We start from the raw sequence: 18,911 nt of genomic DNA, 5'->3' as shown, positions 1-18,911 counted from the left end.
GCTCATGAAAGAAGAGTCACACTAACCTTTAGCTTAGTGTTCTATTCGCTGGCTTTCAAGCCAAACTGTGTTAACTGAACTTGTTACAGCCCAGCACGCTCCCAAAAATCAACAGAAGTAAGATTCTAATTGCCCATGAAATATCTTAAGAGTAGTAATGATAGCAATATTAGGTATTGATCCAAGTAAAATTACCATCTAAATTATTCAAATATGAGAAATCTATCTGTGAAACAAATGTGCACTGATGCAGTTTATATGCTCTTTCATAAAAAGATGAAGCTTAGGGGCCGATGAAATTTGTCAAAAACTTGAGTGAGATGTAGCACACAAGCAATGAAATTTATAATTTCATCGAATGGATGCAAACCATATCATTCAATGTGCAAATTTCTGCACCTAAAACATTTCTCTATTTCTTAAATAAACAACAAGAGAATAAAAAACTGCACCTAAAACACTTCTCTATTTCTTAAATAAACAACAAGAGAATAAAAAACTGCACCTAAAACACTTCTCTATTTCATAAATAAACAAGAAGAGAATAAAAAATTTAAACAGTAATTACTTGCATTCATAAGTTGAATTCCAATCTAATCCTCCGAAAGCACCCAAAATAAAAGTAAAAAAAACAAAAAAGAGACAGAAGCAAGCAAACAAAGAAGTATATGATAATAAAAACTTACAAAATGTACAGTGATTATCGTTTGAAATCAATCATTGTAAGCAGTCTTCATTTCGGGCACCACATCCGATCTTTTATTCCAAAGAAGCTACGGTGGGGGATCAAAGAACAGTCTTCAGGTCACATGGAAAGCACATACATAAAGATAAATTACACCTAACCATTCTTTTCCAGCAGAAGCCTGCACTGATATAGGAGAGTATGCCTGTTCCAACCAAAAACTTTTAGTCAGGATATTCCCTTCCATTATCTTTTACGCATCAATGCAAGTAGACAAAGGCGTTAGGTGTGATTTTTAAGCGCACTTTCCAACCTTCTACATCATTCAAAAAACATTGCAAAATGAACAAAGGAAGCTTCAATCTATCATAATAGTTTACTCACAATATATTTTAGGTAGTGAATTGGTTTTCTCAGACAACTTCACAAGTTTGCGTAGTCATCGTGGCAGGATTCTGTTTTTGGTTAACTGCCTTTTCGTCTGCCAACCTAGCTGAATTCTTCTTTGCAGGGATTCTACTGGCGGAAATTGGTATTGGAGGCTTGATCACGCTCTGAGCACTGCTTATGGGTAAATTTCCCTTCTTAATTGTCTTGACTGCTGCTTTGGATTGTGTTTTCTGCAAGGTGGTGATCCTCATCTCCCACGGACGAACAGCAATCCACCGTTCCATCCAGCTCCAGCCCCAATTTCCTTTACCAATTTCATAGGGCTGCCCTTGGTTTACACCAGGGTTGGCCCTCCACTGCAATCAATGATATACTGGATAAGACCTGTTTTAGTTGCTTGGTGAAAGCATTGAGCAGGTTATTTGATTACCTGGTGAGAAAATGCATAGGCCATGGCCCGTTCACGCTTAACTGCAGCTTCTTCTCTTTGATAGATTCTGGAGAGGATTCCTTCCATTGTTTCAACACCTCCACACCATTCCACCTGTTAGCTAGTAGATGAAGATGTGATTTGCATTCCATATAAAATCTATTAAGCAATGTACAACTATTATATGGATGTAAAACTGATTGTATATCTTATAGAATTGAGATGGAAACTATTGTGTTGATTCAAAAACTTTGAAGCAAAAATGACTTGAGTGGGGATTTAAGTTGAGCCAAATATGCTAATGGTTAAACACCAATCAAACCAATGGTTTATGCTAAATGTAAGGTCCACTGATAATTAGAGGGGCTTGAGCCTATACGAAACCTGAACTCAGATCATAAAGTCCTCACAAAATGAGGGTAAAATCTCTAGGCATTGTCTTATTTAAAACCAAATTTGCCTTCTGAAAATTTACCTCGAAACTTAAATGTTAAAACTCTCCTCGACGCTCCGAAAAAGAAAGAGGTCGCGGAGAGGCCGGGGCACGAATTTTTGAAGCCCACATAAAAGAGCACTCCACATCAGTCATACCTATCCCACAAATAATAACTATTCAATATCATTAGCCAAAACTAAGAGCTAACCCCATGACATGGAGTCAGTGTGGGTGACAACCACTTTTGAACCTTGTATATATGGCCATGCTTGAAAGTCACTAAGAGCTATGAGAGCTACAAATTATATAAGACACTGGACCATAGCCAAATCATTGAATCTTATATCATTTTTTAGGAGGTTAAACACTGGAGCCCACTGGTCGAGCACATTATACGAGTAGATAGATGCACATCAATCTGAAAACTTAAGCTGACTAATAAATGTTACAATTAGTGCATTAGGGACTTAACTCTTAATTCACTTCTCCCGTGGGATTTGCATCTCAATAAAATGATAAAAAAAATATCTTAATGCAAACTAGGAGTAGTGATAAGGTTGCACACATCAATCTCTGCCCAAAAACTCTAGCAATTGCGTTGTGCACCTGCTAATGCCCTTGAAGAAAAAAAAATTGACCTTTAGCAAAAACACGAAAAACTACAAAGTCAATTATAATTAGTCGAGAGAAAGTGGCTATCTCTACTAACAGATTCCATCTCATTAAATCAAAATGCTAACTGCAGTTTGATGCATAGGATCAGAATAATGATGCATCATGAAATCAATACGCTTCTAAGAAGGAACTTACAATAGTCGATCAAACCATAGAAGCCTCACATTTGACGGGATATTTAACACAAAAGCAAAAACACCTTGAGAAAAAGAAACTCTAAGAGGACTGGAGAGCGAAGAGAGCATACTTCTAAATCATGAAGCTTGGCCTCAAGTTTTGTTTGGGTTTCATATCTCTTTTGCTTAATTCGGCCTTCTGTTGCCATAGAAACACGCCGAGCTCTTATTTGTGTTTGTATTTTGCTCCAGGAATGAGCAAACTGCAAAGTGAGAGATGTCTGCCTTTTAACAGAACCGCCATCAGAAAGGAAACTTAATCTTTGTGTTCCTTTCAGTTGGCGTGAAATTTTTCTAGCCTGTAAAACAAAACAAATTGGATTTCATATTTTCTCTCATCAAAAAGATGGAATACAAAAAAATGCTCATGATATAGAAAATTAACAAAGGCAAGAGAACCGGTGAAGTTTCAACGGAAATGTATCATGTAGCATGCATTTGATGTACAAATTAAGCATAGATATGCAAACTACAGCTCCCAGCATCTAGCTTAACCTAGCATCTATCGGCTATCAGTTGCAACACAAACCTAGTTTCTTACTTCAACAACTAAAGTCCTCACGCACATCAAACATTTCAAATAGTTACAAGCAAGGATATTTGTTAAAATTGGGATTACAAACCTTGTAGCCTCGAAATGCAGTTTGTATTCGAATAGCTGCCATCTCCTCAGAACTAAAACCAGATTCTCCCAGATTATTTCTGCCACGAGAACCATTATATAATTTATTTGATGATTTACTAGGCTGGTTTTTCAACTTGAATCCATTTGACTGGTCACGAGCAGATCCCTGTTGAACAGCAAGAAAATTTGTTGATTAGGAGAAATAGTCGAATAAAAAGCAGCACTACTAATGACACTCATGAACAATACGATGTCAAAAAAAGAACTAATGTGCTTGAAGTGCACGTATATTAAGATAATAACAAAAATTTTAAGGTCACTACTCCCACACTCAATAAGAACAAAATGAATTGCTGGCATTTAAAAAAAAAAGGCTACTGACGATAATGATTTATGGACTAAAAAGGTAAGCATCGCTGAAGCAATTTTCACCGAGTAATCATTCCCTTAAGAATAAGTAGAAGATAATTGATAGTTTATTAGCATAATGAAAGAGAAACTATGTTTTCCTTTGCTGGAACTCTGGCCACTATACACCAATTAAATCATAGTTATGAAGCAAATGGGTGTAACATTACAACACAAGGTTCCTTTTCAACCAGGTTCTTTCATAGTTATTCTTTTATCAGTTCTAATACAAATACACGGAAAAGGTTTATTAGTACATTCTTGGAAATTTCTGTTAGCAATGCTGCTATAATCTAGATTCCAATGCTTAACGAAACTAAATTGATGTTGATTGGTTGAACAAGAAACTTTTTAGCAACTACCGCACTTCAGGTGGATGAGTGGCTTTACTCTTAAAGACAAAATGTGAAATGCGTACATACATGAAAATTTTGGAGTAGCTTCAGTGACAGATAAGATTAGAGAGAGTCACCTTAGATGGATTGGTCACATAAAACATCAATCTTCCAATGACCCGTTTAGGTGAGTAGATATATTAGATTTGGCATATGTTAAGAAAGATAGAGGCATACCTAAAAAAACCTGGTTAAAAAATATTTGAAATGATTTTTTTTAATTTAAATGAAAATTTGACTCTTGTTAGGACACAATTGAAAAAAAAGATTCATTTAGCCAACCCCACATAGTGGTATAAAGGCTTGACATTGTTGTTGTCGGTAGTAGTGATAGACCTGGTGGTATTTCTCACATTAACAACCATAAAGAAACCGAAATCACACTTCAACAACAACGTGAAGAATTCTGACACTGATTTCCTTATTTCTGGCTGAAAAAATAAGAAGATGACTTAGTATTGTGTCAAGGTTTGATATGATTGATATTAAAGGTGTAAGACTTATTCATAACATAAACATTGAAGGAGTTTTACCTAAATGTAAAATGTTTCTTACTAATTAATTTTCTAGTATATATCAAAATGAAGAATGTAAACTGTTTTAATAATTAATTTTCTGAATTGGCCGCTTGTCAATTAACTCTTACACAACAAGAAATGCAATCTCTACTAAGGTAAATTTTTGGGAAAGCATTTACAGGCTGATGGTTAAACAAGCACCAAGATTCAGTTAAGCTTATAAATGAAATAATAATAACAATTAAAAGTAGCTTCTCTGGTCAAGCATGGAAAAATAGAGAAGCAAAAGGAAAAGAAAAACAACCATAACAGAAAGTTCATCAGATACCTTTGTTTCTTTCGATCTGTGCTGTTTTGTTTTCCTCTTGCCAATGATTGTTTTAAACCAATCTCCAGAACCCATAATCATAAGATGCAACTTTGGATGATTTAATATGTCATCCAAACCAGACCTGGAAAGAAAATATTCCATTGTTAGCATTAGTCTATCAATTAAATTTCATCCTCCAGAAACCTGAAGACTAAGAAAACTAAAAAGCTTCTGAACGTCTTGTAGAAAATACAAGAAAATAATTGCAAATTTATAATTTCTTAGCCGCTAGAATGAACATGAAATGGCAATTATGATGCAGGATCATCTCAAAGCATTATTATTCTCGGATCAGATCATCACAGTTTATGCATAACTAGACTCAATAATTAGATTTGACAATACTTTATTTGATCATGATAAGATTAGATGTTACTTTGTTTTGAAAATTTTAAATTAAATAACAATTGTCTTAACCAATGTTGACCTCTCTGTGTTATCCAGAAGATACAAAAGAAAAGAGGTTTAAATAATTACTTACCTATAATGACCATCCCCCAAATTCCGCTCAAATCCCGCTGAATCCCTGTGTACGCGGCGCCGTTTGAGTCGCATCCCGCAATTCCTACTCAAATCCTGCGGCAGTTCCTCGGTCGAATGCCCAAATACGTCGTTAAATACCAGACCTCCACAGCCTCTCGGTTCCCGCTATTCTTCTCTCGCTCACACCCGAAGCCAAAGTTCCATTTTCCTGATCACTGGCTCTCTTCCGATCCCCACTACAGCCGAAACTCCAACACCGATTCTCCCTCTACTTCCACACTCAGCTCCTCCATTTCCATTCGCTACTTTCTCCTCTCCACCCGACCCCAGCTCTCTGTGCCGATGCCAAAACCAAGCCCCAAGCTCGCCTCTTCCCTTCAGGCTTCCTCCCGATCCCCTCCGTCCAGAGAGAGAGAGAGAGAGAGAGAGAGAGAGAGAGAGAGGAGAGAGCATCCTTACCCGGCCTCCACGAGTTCGTCCCCGAGCCAAGACCCCCATCCCGATCTCCTCCTCTCTGCTAGTAGTCGAACCCTGCCTCTCCCTATCCAACCCGACGACCCAGACCCTACACCCGGCCTTTTAAGTTAGTAAGGTATTAATTTTTTATAATTAATCTTTATTAATTATCATTAATAATAATTAATTATTTTAATTATAATTAATCTTAAAAAAGTGATTCTTTCCTCGTGGCTTGCAATGGGCCGGCAAACCCCCTACGCGCTCACGTAGCGTTGTAGGGAGGGAAATCGGCGCGGCGCTTGCGGCAATTTAAGAATCCCTCTTCAATGCTAGCAACGAGCCGGCAAACCCCCTACGCGCTCAAGTAGCGTTGTGGGGAGGGAAACCGGTGCGGCGCTTGCGGCGAAGGGAATAAAAAAAATGTGTTTTCTTTTTTTATATAAGTACCCCCAAACACCCACGTGGTGCAGAGGGGGGAAATCTGTGTCTTTCTAACATGTGCTTTCTTCTTATAATAAAAAAACACCCTTAAATGCTCACATAGTGGGCGGGAATAAAAAAAATAATTTGCAACCGCGGTATCATTCTGACACCTACCTGAAGCGCTCACGTAGCATCGAGGGGAAAGGTTGCCTCTTGATTTTTCCCCTAAACGGGGGAGACGCCGAGAGGCTGTCGAAATTTGGATCGAAAATCTAAGGACTTGGAACTACGCTCAGAACTTAAATCAAATGACTAAAGAAGGGATTGAATCTAAATAAATTGAAAGAACTAAGCCTAAACCATATGGAAAAGAGCTCAAACTCAAATGAGCCTGAACTCAAGTGAACTTGAGTTTGATACTTGAAAGGACTTATGGACATGCATTTGAGCTTGATCAAATTCAAAACAAACTCAAAACAAGATATGGACTACTTGAACTCAAAGGAGATTGGTGCAATGAGTTTTGACTAGAACTTGCAACAAATGACTTAATTGAACTTAAACTTGAACATGAGCTTCGACATTTGAACTCTACAAGAACAACATATGACTTATGGACATGCATTTGAACTTGGTTTGAACCAAGTGAGAGGAACTTATGAACTTGAAAATGACATAAAGAGCTTTAACTCAATTTGAACCTCATTTGATTATGACTTGAGCAAAAATGAGGACTTGTATTTTGACCAACGAACACTTGAATCTGCACACCAAATTGAACTTGAATTAGATTCAAATCTGGACTTGAATACTGAACCTAAACAGAGTGCAGAATGACATGGGCCTCTGAATGATCTATAAGGAATTGAACTTCAAAATTATTAAATACATTTTGAAGATACTAAAATCAAGGTATAGCTTTGATCAATCAAATGCATATCGAGAAACAAATGTGAGACTCATGTTGAAGAAACCTATGTTACACACTTGTGACATATAATTGGAGCACTTGGGCAAATGTAAGCTTTGAGCAACGAAAACCCAAGGGAATAAGTTTGGATGATTGTACAAATTTCCCAAGTCAATCAATCTATAAAAGAAAGAAACCATAATATAAGCATTCATCCCGAGGGTGAAAATAAAGGACTTGTAATAGCATTATCCACCATCTTACAAACATATGCAAGGAGAGTGATGGAAACGATGACACGAGTAAATACAAGTGACATACAACAAACTGTAGCTCTCCCATAGTCAATATAAGTCAAAATACAAGCAACTGTAATGATGCCTTACAGGTGTAGGAAGTCGACAAGAAGGAAATATAATGAATTACCCCATGTCAATTATAGTTCATATGCAAGCAATGGTCAAAAAGTTACAGCGTGCTATCTACAAGCTAGAATAACATATTTGTGATGCATATGAGTTCTTGTCGATCGTCACAAAAGACTCTTTATCTACGAACAAGTATAAGAGTCATAGCAGATATCAACACTTGTAAGCAGTTACACCAGACAAATAAAGGAATTTCAAAGGGATTCAATGATGTATCTATGATCAGTGCAGCCATACATTCGTGAGCGAGAACTACATATAAGCTATAAATGTGATGATCCCTGTCTAGTCAATATCAACTTGCAAGTAAATTCATTGAACATCTACGAGTAGAAGAGATAACACATGGTAAATATGATAGCCTCCGACAATTGTCCAACATCAATCAAGTGTATTGGCTCTGATAAGCGATAGCAGATGATATGTAACAAAGTTCAATATATATACAAGATTATAGGGAACCCATCATCTACACTAAATGCTACCTACGAGAAAATGTAGAGGAACAGTAGCAAATGCAAAAGCCTACGGCCGGTTCTAGAAGATTTATATGTAAAGAGAGCTGACCACGAACAAAGGGATCATGTGAATTACCTACAAATGCAACTCTCTATACAAACAAAAGCAGAAGACTCGTTAGTATACTACGAATTACCTACATAAAGCAACGAGTAGTGCACGACAGTCTACCTGTACGAAGCAGCAAACAACTCTATTCAGAAACTACTACGCCACGCCACCGGATCCGCAACATTCATACAAGCGGAAAGAAGGCGTATACAAATACTTTCAAAATACTCTTGCACGTGCACCGTAGCTTGTATACACATAGGTACACAAAGGGGTATGTTAAATCAATGAAATTCCTAAACACTCGCAAGGGCCCTAGCGAGCGTGTTATTAGTACACACGTGACGTCCAGGGATACTGCGCAAGTTATTAAATTTGAACCCGATCCTCCTAAGAAGATAAAAGGAGTGGACAGAGTTCAATTATAAAATGCCCCCAAACACCCACATGGCCCCGACGAGCGTGTTATTGGTACACACGTGACGTCTAGGGATGTTGCGCGGGTTGACAAGTGAATTCAAGTTCGAAACCGATCCTTCTATACGGGTCAATATAAGTCAACAGGGTTCGAACCAACAAACAAATATACGGTCGTGACGACCGTCATATTTGTCTTAATACATTAATATTAGGCCTTCAAGCCCTATAACAAAGAGAATTCACTATCAAGGGCATAAAGCCAACGAAATCCAATCCTCTATCGATAATTCGATAGAGTTGACAAGATTCAATCAACAAAAGAGAAATGACCCTGAACACCCCGATGATGGCCACGTTGATTGAAGATCTCAATCGGAGGGGTTAATTTAAGGCATTTTCAAATGCCTCCCAAAAGTCCACTCAGAATCCAAATATCCAAAAAATCCCAAAATCCCAAATATTTAAAAATGAAATTAACCATTAAACACTTAAAAGCAAAAAATCCATCCACCCTCCGCAACAGTTTGTCGAGGTGGACAAATAAAAAATTACTTAAGCTCACAGTGAGCTAAATGTCTAGTCGAAAATATCACTAGGATCTATTCTCAACCAATCTCCTGCCAATAAGGACGTGGTACGTGTCCTCTAACCGACGGTTTTGCCGCCAAATGGCGCCGCAGGATAAACGGTTATGACCCGGGGCCCTCTGAACCAAGTGATTTTGCCGCTAAATGGCACCACGAAATACCGATTATGGCCAGTGCCAATACGTTCATTAAAGGAATCAAATCCTTGAGCTATGAATCAATAGTATATGATTGATAGGGCACAAAGCCCTATGTCAGCTAAGGTTGATTCAAATTTGTCCCCTTAGACAAACATTCACCAGAGGTCTACAAGGTCCCCTTGGACGAAGCAACCCATGGCTGCCGACAAGGATCCTTCTGTCAGGTTGGGTCGACTACCTCCTCTGACTAAGTAGACTAGGGACCACGATGGCCCGGGACGACGGAACCATGGGATCTTGATCGGGTCCATCATATGCTTTAAGTGAAAGATGGTGAAATTCCAATTTTAAATATCAAAATTATCAAATTCTCCAACCATTTCAACATCTCAAATCTCAACATCCATGTTGCTACTATATGTCAGATACTATGTATCCTCTACATATCTGATTGACGACTAGCCTTAATCGAAAGTTTTCTCTCGTGATCAGGAGAGGTAATTAACTATAGGGGCTTGCGCCTATAGGAAACCAGAACTCATAACATAAAGTCCTCACAAAATGAGGGCGAAATCTCTGGGTAGTGTCTTATCTACAAACCCATTTGCCTTCAAAAATTTACCTCGGAACTTATCAGTTAAAACTTCCTCGCCGAATAAAAAGAAAAGCGGGCAGAGGCCGGGGCCGAATTTTCGGAGCTCACAACCAAATATGATGTGCTTCCTAGTTTTCAATAAAATTTAAAGTACCTTTTTACATTACATCCATATTTATAGATCATAGAATTTTACACGTTAAGAAACAAATCGTTTGAAAAAAAAAAATATACTAATATACATCTAATAAAATCTAACATTATTATGATCAAAATTATAATTGTATTGGATGTTGTGGGAATCCAAAAACTCCCCTTGCATTCCGGCAGCACCAGCCAAGAGAGCTTTTATTTTTGCTTCATCCAGCTCATCGACCCTAAGCTTTTTTTTTTTTTTTTTTTTTATTATATGTAATAAAGAGCTAAATTCAAATATTCATATCATGTTTTTTTCTTTTTCGTCATTCCTGTTTAGGGAAGTGTTTAGTTGTCCATGGGATCTTTTCTATCTAAACCTAGCTTAAATTCTAGAATCCACGGTAAATGAAATCAATAAACCTTTCCACATATTTTAAATGATATCAGGCCATTTTTTTCGCTCTTCCTCTTATTTGTTCCACCTATTTTATCCCATATATCGCTCTCTCGCTGGCAGCAGAAAAAACACCTACTTTTTTGTTATTAGTCCATCAATTCTGATCAATGATACAATCCCATTAAATACTTCTGTTTTTCATGTCAATGACCACAAACTTGCTGGGTAAAATTTCATCTAATGCTCTCAATCAGTTGAATTTTAACAGGACAATGAAAAAAATATTCATAAAGCTGACCCCACGGTGAGATAAAAGCTTGATGTTGTTCTTGTTTGTTGCCGGTCTCAATCGGTGATAATGTCGTATGTGAGAAAAGCATGGAGGATTATCTCATAGGAGCAACTCATAACCCCAAGTTCTATGGCAGACAATTTCACAAAAAAAAAATCAAAAAATCCATGGAAGACCAAAAACAGTATTGTGGTGTCATAACTAATAAATTCCATGAAAAACGAAATTGATGAAATTTCCATGTACTACAAAATACCAAAGAAATTTGAGATGCGACAAATAATACCTACTCCAATTGACAATAACTAAACCATATTCAAGATTAAAATCTTTCTTTATGACCCACATCGAAACGACAACACTATGATGCTATATTTCAAATATTTAACTAGTTGTTCATTATAACTGCGCATCTTTCATGATAAAGACTAAAGGTGCCAACAAGATAGTCAGCAATACAAGATAATGTTCATAGGAGAATCTTAAGCATAAAGCCTATATCTAGTATTTATGAAGTCGTATATGAGATTAAAAGATATGAAACTAGGAGAAAAATAATGTTGGGGGTGCCCAACAATGCTTGAAACACTGATGATAAAACTATGAAGTTGCAGCTCGTGGAACCCAATTTAGCCATAAGGGTGGTAGAGTTACAAGAAAACAACCAGATTGTGGTGTGAGCATTGTCACAAGATTGGACACAAATGTTAGAAATTATACAAAAAAAAAAACACACTTGCTGCAGATCAAGGACAATACAAAATCATGAAATTCATGGCAACATGATCACTATTGAGAGTCACACACCATTGACCTATGTCCATTCAACAAAGAACAAATTGAATTCCTTCAAATTTTGATTCAACAATCACTAAAGTCCCAACAAACCCTGCAAACTATTGGAGTTATGGTGAGCTTAACTTATGCTGTTAAAAGAGGTAACTCATTAAATGATGAAAAGTATGGTTCTAGGTCAGTGACTTAGGTGCTTCAAATCACATGACTAGTTATGCTATAATTTTCCATGAGTATAAATCATGCACTGAAAACCTCAATACTCAAATTGCAAATGGATGCTTGTCTGTTGTTGTTGGAATTAGATATGTCATATTTTCAGAAGGCATTGCCTTTAAATTTGCACTTCATATTTCTAAATTGGATTGTAACATTTTTGTCATCAACAAATTTATAAAAGACCTAAATTGTGTTACTAACTTCCACACAAACATGTGCTAATTTTAGGTGTTGAATTAAGTAAAGAATACTGATAGTCCTAAGATCGTTGTTGATCTTCATCATCTCAGAAAAGAAAAACTTGATTGGCAATATTGGGAAAAGGCAAGTGTAATTTCATCTTCTAGCATGAATAATGAGAATGTCATATGATATAGCACTACAGATTGGGTCATTTGTATTTTTTTAGCTAAAATAAATATTTCATTATTTAAACAAAAATTTGGATCTGATCAATGTGAAATTTGTTAATTATCCAAACACACTCGCAACTCTTTCCCTAATCACCCATACAAACCATGAATTCATTTTCTGAAATCCATAGTGTGGAATGGGGGACATCCAATGTTAACAAAATCACAGACTAAAGATACTTTATTATATTCATTAATGATCACTCTAGAGTGACACGATTATTCCATATGAAAGATAAATCTAACATTAGCAATATTTTAAATTTTAATAAGAAAGTGCAAACTCAATTCAAAGCTAAATGCCAAGTAGTTCAGGCAGACAATGGGCATAAGTACCAACAATTTGCCCTTGGGTCTTAACCGTTGGATTAAGGATTGTCCACACGTGTCGACACTCCACCATAAAATGGAGTTATCAAAAGTAAAAAAAAAAACATAAATATGATGGAATCATAATTGCTTCACATGTTCCAAGATATTTCTAAAGGCGAAACTATATTAATTGTAGCATTCTTATTAATTTCATGACCCCTAAATACTAAATTCCCAAACTCCTTATCAAGCTATCATCCAAACCTACCCTCCTTAAATCATACCATCCATTCCAACCAAAATCATTATATGCATCTCCTTAGTCCACATCCATCTTCAACATCATAAAAAAACAAAAAAGCAAAGATAGAGTACCATGAATGTCACCTTCTTCAAAATCAACCCTTTTATACCGCAGATATCATAAGGGAGAATACTTTGGGAAATTGAGCATGATATTGACCCACTTAAAATACCATAATTCATGCAAACTCACCCAAAACTAGCACCCATCCTTCAAATTCCATGAGTGATAGAACCATGATTCAGAATTAAGCATGAAGACAGCTCAACTCCAAATCAAATAACAAACTTACCAACTTTATGTGATCTTAATCAATCTATTACAGTTAGGAAAGGTGTTAGATCTTATACCAAGCACCTAATCAGAAACTTTGTATCATATGGCAAGTTAGCACCTACCAATCATGCCCATTTTACATCATTAATTGAGGTTCAAAATCTAAATAACAATAAGATCAAGAAATTATAATGGTTGAAATTGATGCCTTTGAAAGAAATGGCACGTACAAAATCACTCACTTCTAAGAGAGAGAATAAATTCTAAGAGAAAGAGACCAACCTTAAGCAAAATTAAGGGAAGTATGAATAGGATTCAAAGATTATGTTGGTGAGCAGGAAGATGACATAGTCCTATGAGATAGACGACAAAGAGATATTTGCTCCAATTGTTAAACTCAACTCCATTCATGTATTTATATCCCATGTAACAAACCTAGATTGGACCCTAAACCAACTTTGTATTAATTTATTTTTTTTAAATAAGGATCTAAATAAAGGAAGAAGCCTATATGATTGTTCCCCTTGAGCTTGAGAGTCAATTCAACATTGACAAAATTTGCAAGCTTCGGAAAAACCTTATATGACCTAAAACAACAACTGAGAACATGGTTTGACCGATCATCAAGGTTTGTTATAGTTCATGGCTTTTCTTAATACCAAATTGATAACACCATATTCAAAAATATATGTCAATATACAAGATTATCATATATATTAGTTATGTTGATGATATTATGGTTAATAAAAATGATGAGGGAATATAACCAGTTTAAAAAATCTTTTGACAAAAGACTCTAGTATTAAGAATTTGGGACAACTTCTGTATTTACTTAGCATGAAAATTGCATGATCAAATGAAATGTTTGTATCTAAACAAAAGTATGGTCTTGATCTCCTTAATGAAACTAGAATAACGGGATATAAGCCAATAGACATTAATAAACCAAAATGTTAGATGGGGACTAATGATGAAAGTTCTATTGATAAAGGAAGATCTCACAAACATGTAAAAAAAATTAATTTAATTGATGTATACCCAATCGTATATTTTCTTCTCAGTTAACATGGCCAATAGATTCATGAAGAACCCTAGTAGAGGATTAAATTTTAAGAAAACTTGTAACAGAGATGTGAAAGTGTTCACTGATGCAAATTTAGCAAGTTTTATCACTGCTAAGAAATGAACTACTAGATATTGCCCAGATGTATGAAGAACTTAATTCATATGAAAATAAACAAGATTGTCATGATATGACGTCATGTTAAAATAAAATTTAGGCTATGTCATACAAGATCCATGAATAAAAATGTTTGGAGAGACTACTATGAGAACAAAAGAGATCATTAAGTAGTCTAATGAAATTATTGTGAGAAAATAAAGCTACCATTAGCATTGCTAAGAACTCAAGCAATAATGATTGGACGAAACATATAAAGATTGGTTGTTATTTCATCGAGAAAAAGATTTATGGCAATACTATCCAACTTGTTTACACTCCTTCACATCTTCAAATAGTTGATATTCTAAATAAGGTCATCCAACGTAGAAACTTTGAGAGTCTAAATCCCAAGTTGGGTGTATATAATATCTATTACCCAAGTTGAGGTGGAGTATTGGATGCTACTAGAATTCATGAATTCCCCCAACTATCTGCCAGCACCTATCGATAGAGCTTCAATTTTTTTGCTTTTTTCAACTCATTGATTTAGGGCATTTATTTTTCTTCGTGTATTGTATAGAATAATGATCTGAATTCAAATATATATAAAGGCATGTTTAAGAAAGTCTTTATTTCTTGTCCATTGAAAATTCATGAATCACATCTTTCTATTTTCTATTTAAACCCAATTTGTACACTAGATCAACAAAGAATTGAATATATAAACTCTTCCACTTATTTCTACAATTTAATTTAATCAAATATAATTAAATATAATCATATCACGACCAACTAAGATCTAATTATCTTATAATCAAATCAAATAATATTTAATTAAATCAAACTATTGATTGAATCATACGTAAATTAATTTGGCCCTTTTCATAAAAAATTTTAAATAAAACCATAACTATTAGAAAACTAAATAGCATGTCATATTTTCAATTTGGTTCAATTTTTCATTTTATGACTTTTTTTTCTACTACATTAATAATAGCTTTAGCTGATGAAATAACTTTAAGTTTAAGGCATGCATAGTTGTCTAATTATCTAATTGAGCTACAACATATTTCATCATCATCATCTATAGACCATTCTCCTTCAATGGATTTATGGTTGTCCATCTCCTCTACTATCTCCATAAACTTATCATATGCATCCTCAAGATTCACTACCTAAGACTTGAAACTCTTTCACCTAAATCTAATCTATCATATTTCCTAGTTAACATTCTTGTATCTTAAGCTCATTTTTAACTTTTGACATCACTACATGTACAATTATCATCATAAAAACTAACTCAGCTTCTACATTTAAAATATTAAAATAAAAATAAGCTTCCATAGGTGAAAGGCAAGGGTTGACTTAACTACTGGTCTCACTTGAGAGGTGTGTGAGGTGCTATAGCCTTGCTTTTCGAGGTGCACAGACAAACATCTAGCTCACCTTTATTAACACTGGGTGAGCATCCAAATAATTTAAGAAAAAAGTGCTTATGCAATTGCCATCCACATAACAACTGATCCTAAAATTTCTCTCTCCCTCTATTTGTTCTATTGCCATTCTTCCTGGTCCAATGTATTGAAATGTAGAAATACCAAAAGAAAACCACAGGCTACGGTTTTCTTTTTTACCATTCACCCTTATTTTAAAAATGTAAAAGGATATGTCATTTTTATCAATACTAAGATGCACAATGAATCTGCACTATCATAAGGAGGTTGCTTAAATGAAGTTTTTATGACATTTTCATTTACTGTACAGGTAAAAGTACTTCAAACTACAAATCTGAATTTGATACATTTCTAAAGCATGTTTATAGCATTAACGCATGCATATTACCAAGTAATAAACAAAGTTAGCAAGTAAGCTTATCCTATATAGAAAGATCCTTGACAAAAGAAATATCAATTATATCAGCAGCTCAGCCCTAATTATAACAGAAATTGTGAAGAATGAAAAGGATTTTAATATGGGTTCAAGAATTAAGAATTCCATAATGAGGAAAATACGAATAAAAAACCCGACTGCAATACAAGAATTTAAAGAATTGATGTCAACTTCAAAATCAATGGTTCAGTGCCAATTATGCAAGAAGATTTATTTATCAAGCATAAATTAATAAAAATAATAATCAGATAAACCATAAGAATCTCAGAATACAGAAAGTTTTGAAGTAACAAAAAAGGAAAACGCTGCAATCAATTTTCTAGCATAATGTCAATCAATAAGCCCAAATCGTAATTTAAATCAATAAGTTACAAGATTATGAACTTTATACAAACCAAATTTAAGAGAAAGAAAATGGAAAACCATTCAATAATCACTTCTATTAAACCAAGAGAATATAAATCACAAAGAAGGGCGAATCATTTCAAATAGCTAGAAGGCTCCTCAAAAAAATCACAAGGGCACACGAGACAAACAGTAGAAACACTACCTTAAAAGAGGGCCACGGATAGGACTCGAGATGAGATGAAGGAGACTTTGTGGAAGAAACAGAAGGAAGGAAAGGGGGTTGGTGATATATACCAGCTACTGCCAACAACCATGGCCCAGTTTCACTACCCTGGTCCCTACTGCTTGCCCTCAATTTTACTTCCAATAGGGTTTTCCTCTCTTTTTTCTCTCTTCTCCATCTGACGATGATTGAAAGGTGGAAAGGAGATTTCGCATAGGGTTCCACCATCATTGCAATGCGGTGGCGGTAGTTAGGGTTTGAACACCCAACTGAGACAACAGCGACGCTGGAACCAATTCTATTTCTATATCATGAGGGTTAAAAAGACGGCCCTGCTTACTGGAGCCCAATCCATTTCTGTCATGGGTAAAAGAGACCGCCTTGCTTATATACATTTACGGTGTAAGTGGAGGATATGAATTTATATGTATATATATATAAATGGGAATATCTATCCGTTGTCGTCATCTGGCTCACTCTTATTCGAGTCGTTTGGCAGCAAAACTAATTGCTCGACGGACCTAGCCGTAGCCAACCATGCTTAGTGTATTCCCCTCAAAGGAGGCCAGCTGCTCGGCCGCTCGGGAGAGGAATCGAATGTGGGTTGCGGAGTTCCCAACCATACAAGTCCACCAACCAAGTTAAATCTGATGAGTATGAACCAATTTGTGATTATCATCAGTTTTGATTCAAAAAATTTAAATTTGAATTTGACTTTTTTTAATAAACTAGTTTAATGTAAATTAGATTTTTTTGACTTATGTATCAAATTTGTTAATTCATGTTATCAACAAATTCATTTTTGATTTATAAATGACTCATTTAAATTTTTTTCTTTTTTTTATTTGTTGGTAAAATCTTCTTATTTTTAATAAAATATTTTAAATTTATAGTTAATAATTTATATTTTTAATAATACAAATGGGTTAACATGTTTGATTCAGGTCATTCAAGTTCTTAACGAGACAACTTTAGATTGATTTTTTTTATTTGTTTATTAAACTACATTATACACTTCTTGATGTTTTGAGCCAATGCCATATGACACTTATTTTATGACTAGCACTTATTTTTTAAAAATATTTCTTTACCTACCAAAGGGATTGATCGTGCTTATAAAAAAGTTCATAATTATAAGACTTTATATTTTATTAATCTTAAAAGAAGTTCAATATTTAATTTATTTTCATGGAATTTTTAACAGAGTATTCTTATCTAAGCTATGCTAATTTTTGACAAATTGACTTACACACACTTTCTTGATATCTAATTCTTATGTTAGGATAAAAAAGAAATCTTTATTATATTTCATAAAAATAAGTGTATATTAAAAATAAAATGTTGAATTTATATGACACATATTGGAGAAATATCCTTGTAATCTATCTAAAATAAAAGAAATACAAAATGAAATTTTAAAATATTTAGAATGTTTCATTTTGTTCAACTTTATTGTATTTGGAAATAATTAGATTTTGCCAATTTTCAAATACATTGTAAATTCTCTATCATTGTAGTCGCAAGCTGCCACAAGCCGCCACTTATTATTGACAGACACAAATGCCGCCACCACAGCCAGCCACCCATAGGCGATCACTATCGTTGTCACCACCGGCCGCCATCGATGACCGCTGCCATTTGCCTTTGTTCCCTCTAGTGCCTCCACCCACTACTATGGCACTTGCCATCACCCGTCACCATCATATTTAAATTTTATATTGCATTCATTTTAATTCAACAAAAAATAATAATAATCACCTGCATTTATTATATGCTCATCCAAACAATTTCAAATATTCCGAGTATATTACACTTATTTTATATAGCATTTCATTTTAGACTACATTCCCTTTATATAACATTTCATTTTATTTTATTTTTTTTAGCAAATCAAATTATCTCAAAATACATACATAATAAACATATTTCTCAAATTATGATAGTTATGAGTTATATAAAGTCAAATTCCTTAGTTAAAATGCCATTTTTTTTAACAACTCCGTTGAAGAGAATTAGTTA

The 18,911-nt window shown here is 34.9% G+C and overlaps 1 protein-coding gene across 2 annotated transcripts; it reads right to left on the bottom strand.

Moving 5' to 3' along the window:
* Positions 1–545: 545 nt before the first annotated feature.
* On the bottom strand, positions 546–17,211 carry LOC110113715 (protein IQ-DOMAIN 1). Of its 2 annotated transcripts, none has more exons than XM_020846393.2 (7): positions 16,964–17,211; positions 5,067–5,190; positions 3,416–3,583; positions 2,864–3,091; positions 1,506–1,619; positions 1,070–1,431; positions 546–890 (listed from the first exon to the last, which is right to left on the bottom strand). In XM_020846393.2, exons 1-6 carry the CDS (start codon positions 16,981–16,983, stop codon positions 1,099–1,101), a joined length of 987 nt encoding a protein of 328 aa, XP_020702052.1. In that variant the 5' UTR covers positions 16,984–17,211; the 3' UTR covers positions 546–890; positions 1,070–1,098. The 2 variants fall into 2 exon arrangements, with proteins under 2 accessions (XP_020702052.1, XP_028548348.1); XM_028692515.1 differs by having other exon boundaries at positions 16,872–17,210.
* Between the last annotated feature and the right edge of the window lie 1,700 nt (positions 17,212–18,911).

The sequence above is a fragment of the Dendrobium catenatum genome, unplaced genomic scaffold, assembly GCF_001605985.2.
Source record: "Dendrobium catenatum unplaced genomic scaffold, ASM160598v2 original_scaffold_217614, whole genome shotgun sequence".
In the NCBI taxonomy this organism is placed as follows: domain Eukaryota; kingdom Viridiplantae; phylum Streptophyta; class Magnoliopsida; order Asparagales; family Orchidaceae; genus Dendrobium; species Dendrobium catenatum.
This window is presented reverse-complemented; position numbering and strand designations above follow the sequence as displayed.